We start from the raw sequence: 18,565 nt of genomic DNA on the forward strand, positions 1-18,565 counted from the left end.
ACTGTGTAGCAATACTGATGTTACACATTCTGTAGCTTGTGTCCCAAATGGCACTGTATTCCCGTTATAGTGCACTACTTTGAACACAGGGATATGGTTAAAAGTAGTGTACTATGTAGAAAATAGGGACGCACTCATGCTGATGTCACACAGGAAGCTGAAAAAAAATTCACATGATTATGTGCTGTTGCTGATGGAAAGATGCTCAGTAAAGTTTGTCCAACTTTATATCTTTGCCTGTCATCCAGCTGTAAGTGAAAAACACTTCACAGTAATAACCTCAGGGTAATAATATATACGCTACATTAGAGTCAGTCTCCGATAAACAACAACGATTCCAGGAAGCAGTGCCAGGAGGAGAACTGGCTGACCCAGGATCAGCTGTGTAAGAGGCACTAGACAAACCCACCTGGGTGTTAATCCTTATGGCACAGATGGAGCGGATCTCAAAATAGAAACCTAGAGCGAGAGCAGAGAGAGGGGGGGGGAAATAAAAAGAGAGATAGGATGAGAAACAGAGCTCACAATTATGGCACAGATGAGGGAGAGTAAAGATGGAGGTTGTGTATCAGGCGCTTATAAACTAGGCTAGGGGTTATAAACTGAAAGACTACAGTAACTTCTCTTAAGCAGACAAGTGTCATGTTTATTAGGGCACAAGGAAATTAAAACGGCCATTTTGTTACAACCCCCTACTGCATCTAGTTTTGGACAAGAGGGATCTTCACTGATGCTGGTTAGGAAAAATAGCCCCTGCACAGATCCCACTCACCTTTATTGGCACACGCTATCCATTGCAAGGGTGTGACATCATAGTTGTGCTGCCCCACAGAGAATGTAAAGACCCGCACCTTAGGAGAAAGAGAATTCAAAGAACCCATTCATCTTTATTCTGGGACATTAACACAGAGATACACGGCCAACTGTGATATCCATTGTGGTATCCTTTGACCAGAAATCCCATTTGGAAGATTCCTGTAATCAGGAGGAAATAAGCAGGAGGAATTTTTTAAACCCTAGTGACGCATTTATGGATTCTAAGAATGAAATCATCAATGAATAAGGAAGAATGAAGTTACCAATGAAATAGTGATTGAAATGTCAGCTTATGTGTTTTGTGTGTGTGTTTAGTTTCTGAGAAACGGACCGTTTTGTTGGGCCAGTTGTACTGCTCAAAGATGTCCTGAGCTCGATCCTCTCCTCCATCAGTGAACAGCATGATTATTTTATTGCAGTGAGCTCGCGGGACATTGGTCTTCTAGAAAGAGAAACAGAAAGAGTGTGTGTTAACATTAATCAAAACACAGCAAGTGAATGATTAATACAGACTGTAAGTGTGTGACGAATTAAGCAGGCAAGAGGGGAACAGTGGCTATGTCCCAAAGGGCACCCTATTTAAAAATAGGGATCTGGTAAAATGTAGTGCACTATATAGGGAATAAGATGAGCTGCTCCCCTAATATGGCTTTCACTATGATGCCCTACAAAGGCAAAGAGCAGTAACGACGCAAACAGTGAAACTGAGAAAAATGGCTTAAAGTGTATTCAAATTCAGCATGTTGTAGGAAGATGTGATAATGCACTGATATATTATCTTATAATGAAGTAATGTGTTATGCATATCAACCATGACCACTGATTTGACCTATGACCCATAAAATGCAGTTACTGCACTCTGTCTTTGTAAGACCTTAAACAACTATACTGAACAAAAGTAGAAATGCAACATGCAACAATTTCAATGATTTTACTGAGTTACAGTTCATATCTTTGACTTTGTATAACTATCATTTTTACACTGTCATTTCTTTTATGTTAGCTAGTTTTTACATATTTAGTTTGCTATTGTCACGACTTCCGCCGAAGTCGGTCCCTCTCCTTGTTCGGGCGGCGGTCGACGTCACCGGCCTTCTAGCCATCACCGATCCACTTTTCATTTTCCATTTGTTTTGTCTTTGTCTTACACACCTTGTTTCACTCACCCAATTACTTGTTAATTATTTAACCCTCTGTTCCCCATGTTTGTTTGTGAGTGATTGTCTGTATGTAATACGGTCCGTTATTATGGGCTCGCATTATTGCGTTGTATTTGTGACATTTTTGAGTAAATTACGTTTATTACTCATATCTGCTGTCCTGCGCCTGACTCCTCCACACCAGCTACAAACAGACGTCATTACAGCTATCTTTCTTACCACTGTAGGCTCTGCCCTAATATATGTGCTCTCTATAACCTCTGGGTCCGCATGGCAAATGGCCAGGAATCCAAGGAAAGCACAAAGGTCAATGCCTTCACCTCTGGGTCCGCATGGCAAATGGCCATGAACAGAAGGAAAGCACAAAGGACAATGCCTAAGGACTAGACAGCCATTTTCCTTATGAGGAGCCAAAATGTTATACTCTCTGTTACAGTATACAGAGGACTGACTATTGAATGTGTGATATAATAATATTATAGTATCCATGTTTGGTATCTATCTGAAACGTGTTCACTGAGGATAACTCTGATGCTATCTATATGGATGTATGGTCACTGTAGTAACTTGTATCTATACAGGGTGAACTCTAAATGACTCTATGCAAAGAGTTTGATGGTCGTCTCTGGAATTGGTCTCCTCCCCCACACAAGCCTTTAGAATCTATGCTGTCACACCCTGTGGAGATTGGGCTTGTTGGTCAGGTTACGCTAAACTTGGTATCGTTTGATTGGTCAATGGTGGTTGGTTGTGGGTTAAAAGAGTTACACCTTCAGATGTTATGGATGGAATTAAATGCCTTTGTCCTCTCTCTTATCCTGTTTCCAGTCTATAGAGGAAAGTTGTATGATCAATTCTCATTTCCTAGGCTTCTAGGCCCCTTGTCTAGTAGGCATCTCTTTGGTCATGCTCTGTCTTGTAAGTTAACCTTGGGATCTATATGCCTAGAATTAGGTTTTGTTAATGTCAGTATTGCCTTGTAACTTAAGTATGTGAATCCATTAATTTTACAGTTATTAAATAATACTTGATTGCAAATGTTTTTACTATAATGTTAAATGGTATTCAGTAATTTCGGATATTCAGTTTAATAAACTTTGATCATATTAATTGCAAAGTCTTATTACAAATCGCATGTGATGTTGTCATGACTTCCGCTGGAAGTCGGCTCCCCTCCTTGTTCGGGCGTCGTTCGGCGGTCGACGTCACCGGCCTTCTATCCATCGCCGCTCCAGCTGGCCACCGTTCATCCAGCTCCTTCGGGAAGAGAGAGGTTGTCCGCCCTCGTCTCGTGCCTCTCGGGGAGAGCTCTAGAGTGGGCAAACGCCGTGTGGGGAGAAGGAGATACGGTGTTGGACCACTTTGAGGAGTTCATCCAGTCTTCGACCATCCGCCCGAGGGTAGAGCGGCGGGGGAACGGCTCTTCCACCTGAGGCAGGGACGAGGAGCGCCCAGGAGTTCGCCCTGGAATTTTGGACCTTGGCCTGCCGGAGCAGGATGGAACGACAGGGCCCTTATCGACCACTACAGATGCAGCCTGCGCGAGGACGTCTGTTGGAAGTTGGCCTGCAGGGATGCCACCATCACCTTTGACCAACTGGTGGATCTGTCCATTCGGTTGGATAACCTGGTGGTTACCCGCGGACGTCCAGAGAGGGCTCTGTCGGTTCCATCTTCCAGCAACACCGCTCCGGTGCCAATGGAGCTGGGAGGGGCTGCGCTTAGGGAGGCTGGAGGAGGGGCCTTCACGTGCACTATCTGTGGCCGCAGAGGGCACACTGCCGGTCGGTGCAGGGTTGGTCCCTCTGGGAGTCGAGGCAGCAGGCAGGGCTCTCTGGCGTCACCCCAGGTGAGTTTGCACCCCTCTCATCCAGAGTCCTCTGCTGTCCACCTGTTTGTTAATGTTTGTTTTCCTGAGTTTTCCCCGCATTCACCGCATTCCCAGCATAAGGCGCTTGTCGATCAGGCGCGGCTGGGAATTTTATCGACAGAGTGTTCGCCCTTAGTTTAGGAGGGTCACGAGGAGAGAATCAGTCTCTTTCTCATTGACTCTCCTGCGTTTCCCGTGGTACTAGGCCGTCCCTGGTTGGCTCGTCATGACCCCACCATTTCATGGCAACAGAGGGCTCTCACGGGGTGGTCGCGAGAGTGCTCAGGGAAGTGTGTAGGGGTTTCCGTTGGTGCTACCACGGTAGAAAGTCCAGACCAGGTCTCCACTGTGCCCACCCCCCCAGAATAAGCCGATTTGGCTCTCGCCTTCCCCAAAAAGAAGGCGACTCAATTACCACCCCATCGATGGGGGGGATTGTGCGATAAATCTCCTGGTAGACGCTACACTTCCCAGGAGTCACGTGTATCCCCTGTCGCAAGCGGAGACGGCGGCTATGGAGACATATGTCTTTAAATCGTTTAGTACCACCTCAGGTCATTATGAGTACCTCCTCATGCCGTACGGGTTGAGGAATGCTCCATCAGTCTTCCAATCCTTTGTAGACAAGATTTTCAGGGACCTGCACGGGCAGGGTGTAGATCGATGACATTCTGATATACTCCGCTACACGCGCCGAGCATGTGTCCTTGGTGCGCAGGGTACTTGGACGACTGTTGGAGCATGACCTGTACGTCAAGGCTGAGAAATGCCTGTTCTTTCAGCAGGCCATCTCCTTCCTAGGGTATCGCATTTCCACATCAGGGGTGGAGATGGAGAGTGACCGCATTTCAGCCGTGCGTAATTGGCCGACTCCCACCACGGTAAAGGAGGTGCAGCGGTTTTTATGGTTTGCCAATTACTACCGAAGATTTATCCGGGGTTTTGGCTAGGTGGCTGCTCCCATTACCTCACTGCTGAAGGGGGGTCATGTACGTTTGCAGTGGTCGGCTGAGGCGGACAGGGCTTTTGGGCACCTAAGGGCTCTGTTTACCTCGGCTCCCGTGCTGGCCCATCCGGATCCCTCTTTGGCGTTCATAGTGGAGGTGGACGCGTCCCAGGCTGGGATAGGAGCCGTGGTCTCTCAGCGCTAGGGTACGCCACCGAAGCTCCGCCCCTGTGCTTTCTTCCCGAAGAAGCTCATCCCGAGAGTTGTTGGCTGTGGTTAAAGCTTTGAAGGCGTGGAGACATTGGCTTGAGGGGGCTAAACAACATTTCCTCATCTGGACTGACCACTGCAACCTGGAGTACATCCGGGCAGCGAGGAGACTGAATTCTCGTCAGGCAGGGTGGGCCATGTTTTTTTTACCTGTTTTGTGTTTACCCTCTCCTACAGACCAGGTTCCAAAAATGTTAAGACAGATGCACTGTCCCGGCTGTATGACACAGAGGAGAGGCCCATGGATCAGACTCCCATACTCCTGGCCTCCTGCCTGGTAGCGCCGGTCGTGTGGGAGCTGGACACGGACATTGAGCAGGCGTTAAATACAGAGCCCGCTCCCCTCCAGTGTCCCATCGGGCGTCTGTACGTTCTGTCTCCTGTCCGTGACCAGTTGATCTATTGGGCCCACACGTCACCCTCTGGTCATCCGGGGATCGGTCGGACCGTGCGCTGTCTGAGTGGAAAGTACTGGTGGCCTACCTTGGCCAAGGACGTGAGGGTTTATGTTTCCACCTGCTCAGTGTGCGCCCAGTGTAAGGCTCCTAGACACCTGCCCAGAGTTAAGCTACATCCCTTACCCGTTCCACAACGGCCTTGGTCACACCTGTCGGTGGATTTTCTGACCGATCTTCCTCCCTCACAGGGAAACACCATGATCCTGGTCGTTGTGGATAGTTTCTTTAAGTTCTGTCGCCTCCTCCGTCTGCCCGGTCTCCCTACGGCCCTACAGACTGCAGAGGCCTTGTTTACACACGTCTTCTGGCACTACGGGGTGCCTGGGGATATAGTGTCTGATCGAGGTTCCCAGTTCACATCGAGAGTCTGGAGGGCGTTCATAGAACGTCTGGGGGTCTCGAGCAGCCTCACCTCAGGTTTTCACCCCGAGAGTAATGGGCAGGTGGAGAGAGTGAACCAGGATGTGAGCAGGTTTCTGCAGTCTTATTGCCAGAACCGGCTGGGGGGGTAAGCGGCGTTCGTGTCCTGGGCCGAGATGGCGCAGAACTCGCTCCGCCACTCCTCCACTATCTCTCCCCCTTTCAGTGCATATTGGGGTACCAGCCGGGTTTTGGCGCCGTGGTATCAGAGTCAGACCAAAAAAAAGCTGGGTCCCGAAAGCTGGGTCCGCGGTTTGCGGGGCCATTCAAAGTCCTGAGGAGAGTGAACGAGGTGTGTTACAGGTTACAGCTCCCCCCGATTACCGTATTAACCCCTCGTTCCATGTGTCTCTCCACAGGCCGGTGGTGGTTGGTCCACTCCAGGAGTCTGAGGTGCGGGAGGTTCCTCCGCCCCCTCTGGACATCGAGTGTACTCTGTCAGTTCCATCCTGGATTCGAGGCATTCCTATGCTTCCTGGCTGATGTTTTGGTCACTTTTGAATGCTGGCGGTGCTCTCACTCTAGTGGTAGCATGAGACGGAGTCTACAACCCACACAAGTGGCTCAGGTAGTGCAGCTCATCCAGGATGGCACATCAATGCGAGCTGTGGCAAGAAGGTTTGCTGTGTCTGTCAGCGTAGTGTCCAGAGCATGGAGGCACTACCAGGAGACAGGCCAGTACATCAGGAGACGTGGAGGAGGCCGTAGGAGGGCAACAACCCAGCAGCAGGACCGCTACCTCCGCCTTTGTGCAAGGAGGAGTAGGAGGAGCACTGCCAGAGCCCTGCAAAATGACCTCCAGCAGGCCACAAATGTGCATGTGTCTGCTCAAACGGTCAGAAACAGACTCCATGAGGGTGGTATGAGGGCCCAACGTCCGCAGGTTGGGGGTGTGCTTACAGCCCAACACCGTGCAGGACGTTTGGCATTTGCCAGAGAACACCAAGATTGGCAAATTCGCCACTGGCGCCCTGTGCTCTTCACAGATGAAAGCAGGTTCACACTGAGCACGTGACAGACGTGACAGCGTCTGGAGACGCCGTGGAGAACGTTCTGCTGCCTGCAACATCCTCCAGCATGACCGGTTTGGCGGTGGGTCAGTCATGGTGTGGGGTGGCATTTCTTTGGGGGGCCGCACAGCCCTCCATGTGCTCGCCAGAGGTAGCCTGACTGCCATTAGGTACCGAGATGAGATCCTCAGACCCCTTGTGAGACCATATGCTGGTGCGGTTGGCCCTGGGTTCCTCCTAATGCAAGACAATGCTAGACCTCATGCGGCTGGAGTGTGTCAGCAGTTCCTGCAAGAGGAAGCCATTGATGCTATGGACTGGCCCGCCCGTTCCCCAGACCTGAATCCAATTGAGCACATCTGGGACATCATGTCTCGCTCCATCCACCAACGCCACGTTGCACCACAGACTGTCCAGGAGTTGGCGGATGCTTTAGTCCAGGTCTGGGAGGAGATCCCTCAGGAGACCATCCGCCACCTCATCAGGAGCATGCCCAGGCGTTGTAGGGAGGTCATACAGGCACGTGGAAGCCACACACACTACTGAGCCTCATTTTGACTTGTTTTAAGGACATTACATCAAAGTTGGATGAGCCTGTAGTGTGGTTTTCCACTTTAATTTTGAGTGTGACTCCAAATCCAGACCTCCATGGGTTGATACATTTGATTTCCATTGATAATTTTTGTGTGATTTTGTTGTCAGCACATTCAACTATGTAAAGAAAAAAGTATTTAATAAGAATATTTCATTCATTCAGATCTAGGATGTGTTATTTTAGTGTTCCCTTTATTCTTTTGAGCAGTGTATATTCCTCTGTTCCCCCCATGTCTTTGTGTGGAATTGTTCTTTGTTACGTGTTTTGTGTGACGCGCCAGGCTGTTTTTTTCCCGGGTACCGTGTTCACCCGTAGTATGTTTATTATTGTTAAACATTTTTGCTTCATTGTGACTTTGTTGCGCTTTACACTTTCGCTTTTGTCTGGAAGTTTGTTTGATGCAGTTGCGTCCTACGGTTGTTTGCTTCTGCCTAATAAAGTGTGCGCCTGATCACAACTCTCTGCTCTCCTGCACCTGACTTCTACACCAGTAGCGCACACCCTTGACAGATGTACAGTTGAAGTGTGGTATATGGCCAAAATACCACGACTATGGGCTGTTCTTAGGCACGATGCATCGCGGAGTCATTGAGAGCCACTCTTAAATGTTCTGCTGGTTGGCCTGTTATCTGTAATGAAATGTCCTTCATGTGCTTGCTCAAAGCACAAAATAGCAAGCACACACATTTTCTTTGGAAAATGTCCTTGTCTATTTCATAGTAGGAGCCCTAAAGAATTGGCCATCACTTGTACAGAATGCGGTCGTTCAGAGTGTTGAGCTTTAAGTCATTTACATTTAGTAGCTGATTGAAGGCAAAGTGGAAACCAGACTTGTAGTCTGTGGTGCCTTTAGCTTGCATGAGCTTTACAGCCTCTTTGAAGATCTTCTTGTTGCGAACGTTGGCCTGGACCAGGTGTTTGAAGCAAGGGACCACTGCCTCGGCCTTTTCATTAAACTGAAACAAGAAAGGAAAGAGAATGACAGAGCAGAAGTGGGATTGAGGAACAATGACAGAGCAGGCTAGATTGACAGCAAGAGATAGACAGTGAGAGAGCAGGCGAGATTTACAGCAAGAGATAAAGACAGTGAGAGAGCAGGCTAGATAGACAGCAAGAGATAAAGACAGTGAGAGAGCAGGCTAGATAGACAGCAAGAGATAAAGACAGTGAGAGCAGGCTAGATAGACAGCAAGAGATAAAGACAGTGAGAGAGCAGGCTAGATAGACAGCAAGAGATAAAGACAGTGAGAGAGCAGGCTAGATAGAGAGCAAGAGATAAAGACTGTTAGTGAAAGAGGAAATTGGTTATGAACAAATGTATAACCGTTCATATGAGTGATTGCTGTGTTGTTTAAAACCTTTTCTCAATAGGGGGTGCTGTTTTCACTTTGTAAAAATTTCGTTCCCAAATTAAACTGCCTCGTACTCAATTCCTGCTCGTACAATATGCATATTATTATTACTATTGGATATAAAACACTCTCTAGTTTCTAAAACCGTTTGAATTATATCTGTGAGTAAAACAGAACTCAAGTTGGAGCAATTTTCCTGTGAGGAAGTGAGAAATCTGAAATCAGGCAGGCTGTTCTTGGGTCAGTTTATTAATTTGCATGCCTTCTATTGGTCGAGATGCACTGCATACTCCTTCCCCTAGATGTCAGCAAATAGTGAGAATTGGAATGGAGTTGCTTGGCAGATCTGAGGCCATATAAATGGGCTTGGAACGTGGGGTGCAGTCTTTCAACATTCGCCATGACGCAAGACAGACCTCAGGATTGCGTTCTGGAAAGCTCCCGTTATAGGCCTTAGATATATCCGGCTCTGATTTTATTCGATATAGGTGTTAAAGACATCATAATGTTGTTATTTTAAACCAAGCTATATCAGTTTATATCAGTATATTGCGATTTTGGCTCTCGACCCGAAACCTTAGTGCTGCGTTATAGTGAGTTGGACACGTCTTCGCCACATGGCTAATGTTTACTGCTGATTCCAAAGTTGAAGGCGACAATCTACAACCGAGCAACGATTCCTCTGGACAAATGACAACTTGCCCAAGATTCTGATGGGAGCTCATCAAAAGGTAAGAAGTATTTATGATGTTAATTCGTTGTTCTGTTGAAAAAGGTCAAACTCCTATTCCGCCATTAATTTCGGTGCGGTCTCGCTTTAACGCACGCTGTATGTCGTAGTAACGTTAATTAAAAAAATCTAACACAGCGGCAGCATTAAGAACTAATGTATCTTTCATTTGCTGTCCAACCTGTATTTATTTGTCAAGTTTATGATTAGTTACTGATTAGATTAGGTGCCTCTCCCAAGATTTCTCCCGACATTTTGTTGGCAGCTTGGCTACTATTCTCATTGTATAACCACGATTTGTGCCGCTAAATATGCACATTTTCGAACAAACTCTATATGTATTGTGTAAATAATATGTTGTAGGACTGTCATCTGAAGAAGTTTGAGAAGGTTAGTGAAAAAATGAATATCTTTTGCTGGTTTATTCGTTATCGCTATTGTTGGCTTGAATCAATGCTGTTGTGTGGTTGGCTATTGTAGTAAGCTAATATAATGCTATATTGTGTTTTCGCTGTAAAACACTTAAAAAATCTGAAATATTGGCTGGATTCACAAGATCTTTGTCTTTCATTTGCTGTACGCTGTGTATTTTTCATAAATGGTCTCTGTAGTTATTCTAGTTGCTTTGGTGAGAGTTGTGATGGTGGCTGCAATGTAAAACTATGATTTACACCTGAAATATGCACATTTTTCTAACAAAACATATGCTATACAATAAATATGTTATCCGACTGTCATCTGATGAAGTTGTTTCTTGGTTAGTGACTATTTATATCTTTATTTGGTCAAAATTGTGATAGCTACCTATGCAGGAAAAAAATGGTGGGAAAAAAGTTGGGTCTTTTGCTATCGTGGTTAGCTAATAGAAATACATATTGTGTCTTCCCTGTAAAACATTTAAAAAATCAGAAATGATGGCTGGATTCACAAGATGTGTATCTTTCATCTGGTGTCTTGGACTTGTGATTTAATGATGCTAGTGTTTACTTGTGACGCTATGCTAGGCTATGCTAGTCAGCTTTTTTACTGATGGGGGTGCTCCCGGATCCGGGATTGTGATGAAGTAGAAGTTAAGGTTGTGCAACATGTTTTATGCTGATGTCTATGAAAATAGTATGAAATAGAATTCTACAACAACAACAAAAAAGTCAATCCCAGGTGTAACTACAGTAACTACCACACTATCACAAACACACTCACCCTGGCCACGTTGACATAGTCGTCATCAGACAGAGTGTCCAGCATCTCCATCACTGATGACTTGATCAGCTTCAAAGTGAGGCCGCTCACACTGCCACTCCTGAGGGGGGACAGGGGAAAGGTATCATGAGACGCGCGCACTGCACTGCACTGCACTGCACTGCACTGCACTCTCTTATAGTGTAACCAGTCATTTTGGTACTAAGTTGTTGGAACTTAAATTAGAGCACTCACACATCAACGAGTATGATCATGTCTTTGGGGGATGAGGCCCCTTGGATGTACCTTATGAAAAAGAATGAAGAATTCTCAAAATGAACTCTTCAACCATAATCAAAATCAATTATTAAAAGAAAACAGAATAGGTAACACATACCATGGCCTTCTCCTCACATCATAAAGGTCGATCTTATCAGGGGCCCTCCATGGTGTGGCTACAGATAAGGCAATAAAAACATATAGAATTGTAACTTGCAGTTTTTATTTGCCCCTACCAGTATGCCACCAGACGATGATATATATATATAAGACAATGGAGCTAATACTGTATTTACATTTTATAGGTTTTGTGTATTACTTTCCTTTGAGTTTTTGTAACCTTCAAGAAAGCCCTCTTTGAGGAAGTAGATGCTTAAAGGACCTGTGCAAAAACCTGACTTTCCTGTGTTTTATATATACAGTATTTACACACTATGAGGTTGAAATAATACTGTGACATTGTGAAAATTATGAAAACGCGTAAGAGCTATTTGCAGTAAATTAGTTAGTAGACCAAGAGAGTTCCAAACCTCTCTGCCAGTAACAGCTAGTTTTCACCTCCCCACTCAGACCCCTCCCAGACAGTCCTAGCAAAATTCTAGCTTGAGAAATTGTTCTTTGGCAGAAATCAATTTTAGTGTATTTTTGACAATTTTAATTGAAACAAATCACAGTGAGGTACTTCATTGTTGCCCAGAAATGATAGATAAATAACAGGTTTATAGCTAGAAACTCAGTGAGTCCATCCCAAATTGTACCCTATTCCCTATATACTGTAGTGCACTACTAGGGGCCCTAGTAAAAAATAGTGCACTATAAAGGGAATGGGTGCCCTGATTAAAAATAAGGCACTATAATAGGGAATAGGGTGACATTTGGGACACAGATATATGAGACAGAGGGGGGTTATTATAGAACACTTCAATTGTGCCGACTTGCTGACATTCAGTTGAGTTTCACAACCCAGCATATTTCCAACCATTCATATAACCATATAACCATTCACATTTAAGTAAACTTTTATTGCTTTACAGTATATTGCATTGTCGTGACGGAAAGGCCCAAAGAGATCCTATAATTCTAATAAGGACATCCTGTATTCCTGTAATAACAACATCTTGTATTGCTATAATAAAGACATCATGTATTCATGTAATAAGGACATCATATATTCCTGTAATAAGGACATCCTGTAACGGCTCTCTTTCGGTGAGTGAGTAGACCAAGGCACAGCGGGTTGTGAATACATAATGACTTTAATGCAAGACGAAGACAGACACGAAATACACTTGACTAAATATACAAAATAACAAAACGAACTAGACAGACCTAAACTACGAACTTACATGAAACGAAGAACACATGAACAGGAACGACCGAAAGAACGAGACGAGACAGTACCGTGTGGTGCAACGAACACAGACACAGTGACAATCACCCACAAACAAACAGTGAGAACAACCTACCTTAATATGACTCTCAATTAGAGGAAAACGCAAAACACCAGCCTCTAATTAAGAGCCATACCAGGCAACCCAAAACCAACATAGAAACAGAAAACATAGACTGCCCACCCAAAACTCACGCCCTGACCATCACACACATACAAAACAACAGAAAACAGGTCAGGAACGTGACAGAACCCCCCCCTCAAGGTGCAAACGCCGGGCGCACCAGCACAAAGTCCAGGGGAGGGTCTGGGTGGGCATCTGACCACGGTGGTGGCTCAGGCTCCGGACGCTGTCCCCACACCACCATAGTCACTCCCCGCTTCTGTATCCCCCTCCCAATGACCACCCTCCAACTAAAACCACCTAAATGAAGGGGCAGCACCGGGATAAGGGCCAGCACCGGGATAAGGGCCAGCACCGGGATAAGGGCCAGCACCGGGATAAGGGCCAGCACCGGGATAAGGGGCAGCACCGGGATAAGGGGCAGGTCCTGGCTGAGGGACTCTGGCAGGTCCGGGCTGAGGGGCTCTGGCAGGTCCGGGCTGAGGGGCTCTGGCAGGTCCGGGCTGAGGGGCTCTGGCAGGTCCGGGCTGAGGGGCTCTGGCAGGTCCGGGCTGAGGGGCTCTGGCAGGTCCGGGCTGAGGGGCTCTGGCAGGTCCGGGCTGAGGGGCTCTGGCAGGTCCGGGCTGAGGGGCTCTGGCAGGTCCGGGCTGAGGGGCTCTGGCAGGTCCGGGCTGAGGGGCTCTGGCAGGTCCGGACTGTAGGGCAGCTCATGACTGTAGGGCAGCTCATGACTGTAGGGCAGCTCATGACTGTAGGGCAGCTCATGACTGTAGGGCAGCTCATGACTGTAGGGCAGCTCATGACTGTAAGGCAGCTCATGACTGTAGGGCAGCTCCTGACTGTAGGGCAGCTCCTGACTGTAGGGCAGCTCCTGACTGTAGGGCAGCTCCTGACTGTAGGGCAGCTCCTGACTGTAGGGCAGCTCCTGACTGGCTGGCGGCTCTGGCAGCTCCTGACTGGCTGGCGGCTCTGGCAGCTCCTGACTGACGGACGGCTCTAGCGGCTCCTGACTGACGGACGGCTCTAATGGCTCGGGACAGACGGGCGGCTCTAATGGCTCGTGGCAGACGGATGGCTCAGAAGGCGCTGGGCAGACGGATGGCTCAGACGGCGCTGGGCAGACAGATGGCTCAGACGGCGCTGGCTAGACAGATGGCTCAGACGGCGCTGGGCAGACAGATGGCTCAGACGGCGCTGGGCAGACAGATGGCTCAGACGGCGCTGGGCAGACAGATGGCTCAGACGGCGCTGGGCAGACAGATGGTTCAGACGGCGCTGGGCAGACAGATGGTTCAGACGGCGCTGGGCAGACAGATGGTTCAGACGGCGCTGGGCAGACAGATGGCTCAGACGGCGCTGGGCAGACAGATGGCTCAGACGGCGCTGGGCAGACAGATGGCTCAGACGGCGCTGGGCAGACAGATGGCTCAGAAGGCGTTGGGCAGACAGGCAGTGCAGAAGGCGTTGGGCAGACAGGCAGTGCAGAAGGCGTTGGGCAGACGGCCGACTCTGCCCTGCTGAGGCGCACAGTAGGCCTGGTGCGTGGTGCCGGAACTGGAGGTACCGGGATGACGGCACGCACTTCAAGGCTAGTGCGGGGAGCAGGGACAGGGCACACTGACCTCTCGAAGCGCACTATAGGCCTGGTGCGTGGTACCGGAACTGGAGGTACCGGGCTGAGGGCACGCACCTCAGGGCGAGTGCGGGGAGAAGGAACAGTGCGTACAGGGCTCTGGAGACGCACAGATGGCTTAGTGCGTGGTGCCGGAACTGGAAGCACTGGGCTGGAGACACGCACCATAGGGAGAGTGCGTGGAGGAAGAACAGGGCTCTGGAGACGCACAGGTGGCTTAGTGCATGGTGTAAGCACTGGTGGTACTGGGCTGGGGCGAGGAGGTAGCGCCGGAAATACAGGACCGTGTAGGCGTACTGGCTCCCTTGAGCACTGAGCCTGCCCAACCTTACCTGGTTGCATGCTCCCCGTAGCCCGTCCAGTGCGGGGAGGTGGAATAACCCGCACTGGGCTGTGTTGGCGAACCGGGGACACCATGCGTAAGGCTGGTGCCATGTAAGCCGGCCCAAGGAGATGTACTGGTGTCCAGATATGTAGGGCCGGCCTCATGACATTTGGCTCAATGCCCAATCTAGCCCTACCAGTGCGGGGAGGTGGAATAACCCGCACTGGGCTATGCACCCGTACAGGAGACACCGTGCGCTCTACTGCGTAACACGGCGTCTGCCCGTACTCCCGCTCTCCACGGTTAGCCTGGGAAGTGGGCGCAGGTCTCCTACCTGCCCTTGGCCCACTACCTCTTAGCCCCCCCCAATAAATTTTTGGGTGGTACTCACGGGCTTTTCGGGCTTCCGTGCTAGACGCGTCCCCTCATAACGCCGGTTCCCTTCTCCGGTTGCCTCTGCTCTCCTCAGTGCCTCCAGCTGTTCCCATGGGAGGCGATCCCTTCCAGCCAGGATCTCCTCCCATGTGTAGCAACCTTTTCCGTCCAAAACATCGTCCCAAGTCCATTCCTCCTTTTCCCACTGCTGCTGTCGTTGCTGTCCGTTAACCCGCTGCTTGATCTGGGTTTGGTGGGTGATTCTGTAACGGCTCTCTTTCGGTGAGTGAGTAGACCAAGGCGCAGCGGGTTGTGAATACATAATGACTTTAATGCAAGACGAAGACAGACACGAAATACACTTGACTAAATATACAAAATAACAAAACAAACTATACAGACCTAAACTACGAACTTACATGAAACGAAGAACACATGAACAGGAACGACCGAAAGAACGAGACGAGACAGTACCGTGTGGTGCAACGAACACAGACACAGCGACAATCACCCACAAACAAACAGTGAGAACAACCTACCTTAATATGACTCTCAATTAGAGGAAAACGCAAAACACCTGCCTCTAATTAAGAGCCATACCAGGCAACCCAAAACCAACATAGAAACAGAAAACATAGACTGCCCACCCAAAACTCACGCCCTGACCATCACACACATACAAAACAACAGAAAACAGGTCAGGAACGTGACACATCCTGTATTCCTGTAATAACAACATCTTGTATTGCTGTAATAAGGACATCATGTATTCCTGTAATAACAACATCTTGTATTGCCGTAATAAGGACATCATGTATTCATGTAATAAGGGCATCCTACATTCCTGTAATAAAGACATAATTTCTTCCTGTAATAAGGGCATCATGTATTCCTGTTATAAGGACATCATGTACCTGGGTAGTAGCGGGTGACCCCAGTGGCGCTACCAAATGCCTGCCAGAGTAGTGAAGGATCCTCTTGACTGTTCTCCATAAACACCTTCTCCAGGGCCTGTGTCCAGTTCAGCTCATTTAGAATCACTGGGGCTGAAGGGAAAGACCAGGTAGAAGACGGATTGATCTCACTTACAGTGCCTATAGAAAGTCTACACACCCTTGAACTTTTTCACATTTTGTTAGAAAGTGGGATTAAACTGGATTTAATTGCAATTTTTTGTCAACGATCTACACAAAATTCACTGTAATGTCAAAGTGAAAGAAAAATTATGTATATTTTTTAAAGATGAATGAAAGCTAAAACACTAATATACCTTGATTAGATATGTATTGACTCAGGAGGTTAATACTTGCTAGAAACACCTTTGGCAGAGTCTTCTTGGGTAAGTCTCAAAAGAGCTTTGCCAACTGTATTGTGCAATATTTGCCCATTAATCTGTTAGAGACTATTTGACTTGAGCTCGTTTTAGTTGCATAATGAGTCCGTTTATGATTTCATAATCCCATTATCAGTAGTAATAACTTGTGATTGGTTATGATGTTGGAGCTGGAGAGTGTTTTTGCAGTAACAAAGGGGAGTTCAGAAAGTCTTTGAATGTCCAGATACACTAAATGACCAAAAGTATGTGGACACCTGCTCGTCGAACATCTCATTCCAAAATCATGGGCATTAATATGGAGTTGGTCCCCCCTTTGTTGTTATAACAGCCTCCGCACTTCTGGGAAGGTTTTCCACTAGACGTTGGAATATTGCAGCGGGGACTTGCTTTCATTCAGCCACAAGAGCACTAGTGAGGTCGGCACTGATGTTGGGTGATTAGGCCTGGATCGCAGTCTGCGTTCCAATTGATCCCAAAGGTGTTCGATGGGGTTGAGGTTAGGGCTCTGTGCAGGCCAGCCAACTTCTTCCACACCAATCTCGACAAACCATTCCTGTATGGACCTCGGTTTGTGCACGGGGGCATTATCATGTTGAAACAGGAAAGGGCCTTCCCCCAAACAGAATCGTCTAGAATGTCATTGTATGCTCTAGCGTTAAGATTTTCCTTCACTGGAACTAAGGGGCCTAGCCCAAACCATGAAAAACAGCCCCAGATTCCTCCTCTACCAAACTTTACAGTTGGCACTATACATTGGGGCAGGTAGCGTTCTCCTGGCATCCGCCAAACTTAGATTTGTCCGTCGGACTGCCACATGGTGAAGCGTGATCCATCACTCCAGAGAACACGTTTCCACTGCTCCAGAATCCAATGGCGGCGAGCTTTACACCACTCCAACCAACGCTTGGCATTGCACATGGTGATCTTAGGCTTGTGTGTGGCTGCTAAGCCATGGAAACCCATTTCATGAAGCTCACCGAGAAACAGTTACTGTGCTGACGTAGTGAGTGTTGCAACCGATGACAGATGTTTTTTTTATGTGCTATGCGCTTCAGGACTCGGCGGTCCCGTTCTGTGAGCTTGTGTGGCCTACCACTTCGCGGCTGAGCTGTTGTTGCTCCTAGACGTTTCCACTTCACAATAACAGCAGTTACACTTGACTGGGGCAGCTATAGCAGCGCATACATTTAACAAACTGACTTGTTGGTGCCACGTTCAAAGTCACTGAGATCTTCAGTAAGGCCATTCTACTGCCAATGTTTGTCTATGGAGATTGCATGGCTGTGTGCTCGATTTTATACACCTGTCAGCAATGGGTGTGGCTGAAATAGCCGAAACCACTCATTTGAAGGGGTGTCCATATACTTTTGTATATATATTGTAGGTCATTGTCCTCCTGAAAGGTGAATTCCTCTTTTAGTGTCTGGTGTAAAGTGGACTGAAGCAGGTTTTCCTAGGATTTTGCTTGTGCTTAGCTCCGTCCCATTTATTTTCATTCTGGAAAAACTCCTTAGTCTTTGCCGATGTCAAGCATACCTATACCACAATGCAACTACACCATGCTTGAGGTGTGTGGGTGGTTTAATACATCATCCACAGCATAATTATTAACTTGACCATGCTTAAAGATATATTCAATGACTGATTTATTATTGGTACACATCTACCAATCACTGCCCTTTTCTTTATGAGGCTTTTGAAAAGCTCCTGGGTCTTTGTATTTAAATCTGTGATTGGAAATGTTTACTTCTGAACTAATTTAGACTTGCCTAAACAAAGAGGGTGAATACTTATGCAACGACTATATTTTTGTTATTTAATTTGTATTAATGAGTAGAACACCACAACATTTCTGTTCTCCATTGATTGACATGGGCAGGAGCTCCCCGGAGAGGAGTACAAGCACCTCAAATGCTGTGCTGCTTGAGCTCCTGTTCCTCTTATAGAATATTAGCTCAAAAGAATTGTGGAGCTTCTACACCTAAATATAAACAGTACTGGCACCCAAAATGGAGTACCGGTACTTATTGAGTCCAAGTCAAGCGCTGCTGTTCTCCCCTCTACTAACTAGTAAACCTTATACTTTCCACCTGTCTAAATTAAGATTGTAAAACACTCTACATTATTGAGGAGACAAACTCTCTGCCAAAATATTTGTTGTTTCACAACCATTGTGTCATATGTGTTGTACATCAGTTGTACTACCCAAGTATGTACAGGGCCATAGTCTCAACTGAGCAGCAAATGACTGCTAAATATTATAATAATAAGACATTCATTGTCCATTGCATTAATGT

General features: G+C 47.3%; 1 protein-coding gene across 2 annotated transcripts in view; it reads right to left on the bottom strand.

Annotated features, from left to right (window-relative positions):
- LOC129842114 (voltage-dependent calcium channel subunit alpha-2/delta-2-like) overlaps positions 1–18,565 on the bottom strand; it is a 93,819-nt gene that overhangs the window by 22,644 nt on the left and 52,610 nt on the right. For both annotated transcript variants that reach the window (XM_055910520.1, XM_055910511.1), the window contains exons 7-14: positions 15,847–15,978; positions 11,204–11,261; positions 11,062–11,112; positions 10,828–10,927; positions 8,340–8,501; positions 1,148–1,258; positions 773–851; positions 410–459 (exon numbers count right to left, since the gene is read on the bottom strand). In XM_055910520.1, the coding sequence (XP_055766495.1) occupies positions 410–459; positions 773–851; positions 1,148–1,258; positions 8,340–8,501; positions 10,828–10,927; positions 11,062–11,112; positions 11,204–11,261; positions 15,847–15,978 (743 nt within the window). The remainder of the gene's footprint in view (positions 1–409; positions 460–772; positions 852–1,147; positions 1,259–8,339; positions 8,502–10,827; positions 10,928–11,061; positions 11,113–11,203; positions 11,262–15,846; positions 15,979–18,565) is intronic.

This window comes from Salvelinus fontinalis, chromosome 3, assembly GCF_029448725.1.
Source record: "Salvelinus fontinalis isolate EN_2023a chromosome 3, ASM2944872v1, whole genome shotgun sequence".
Lineage (NCBI taxonomy): Eukaryota > Metazoa > Chordata > Actinopteri > Salmoniformes > Salmonidae > Salvelinus > Salvelinus fontinalis.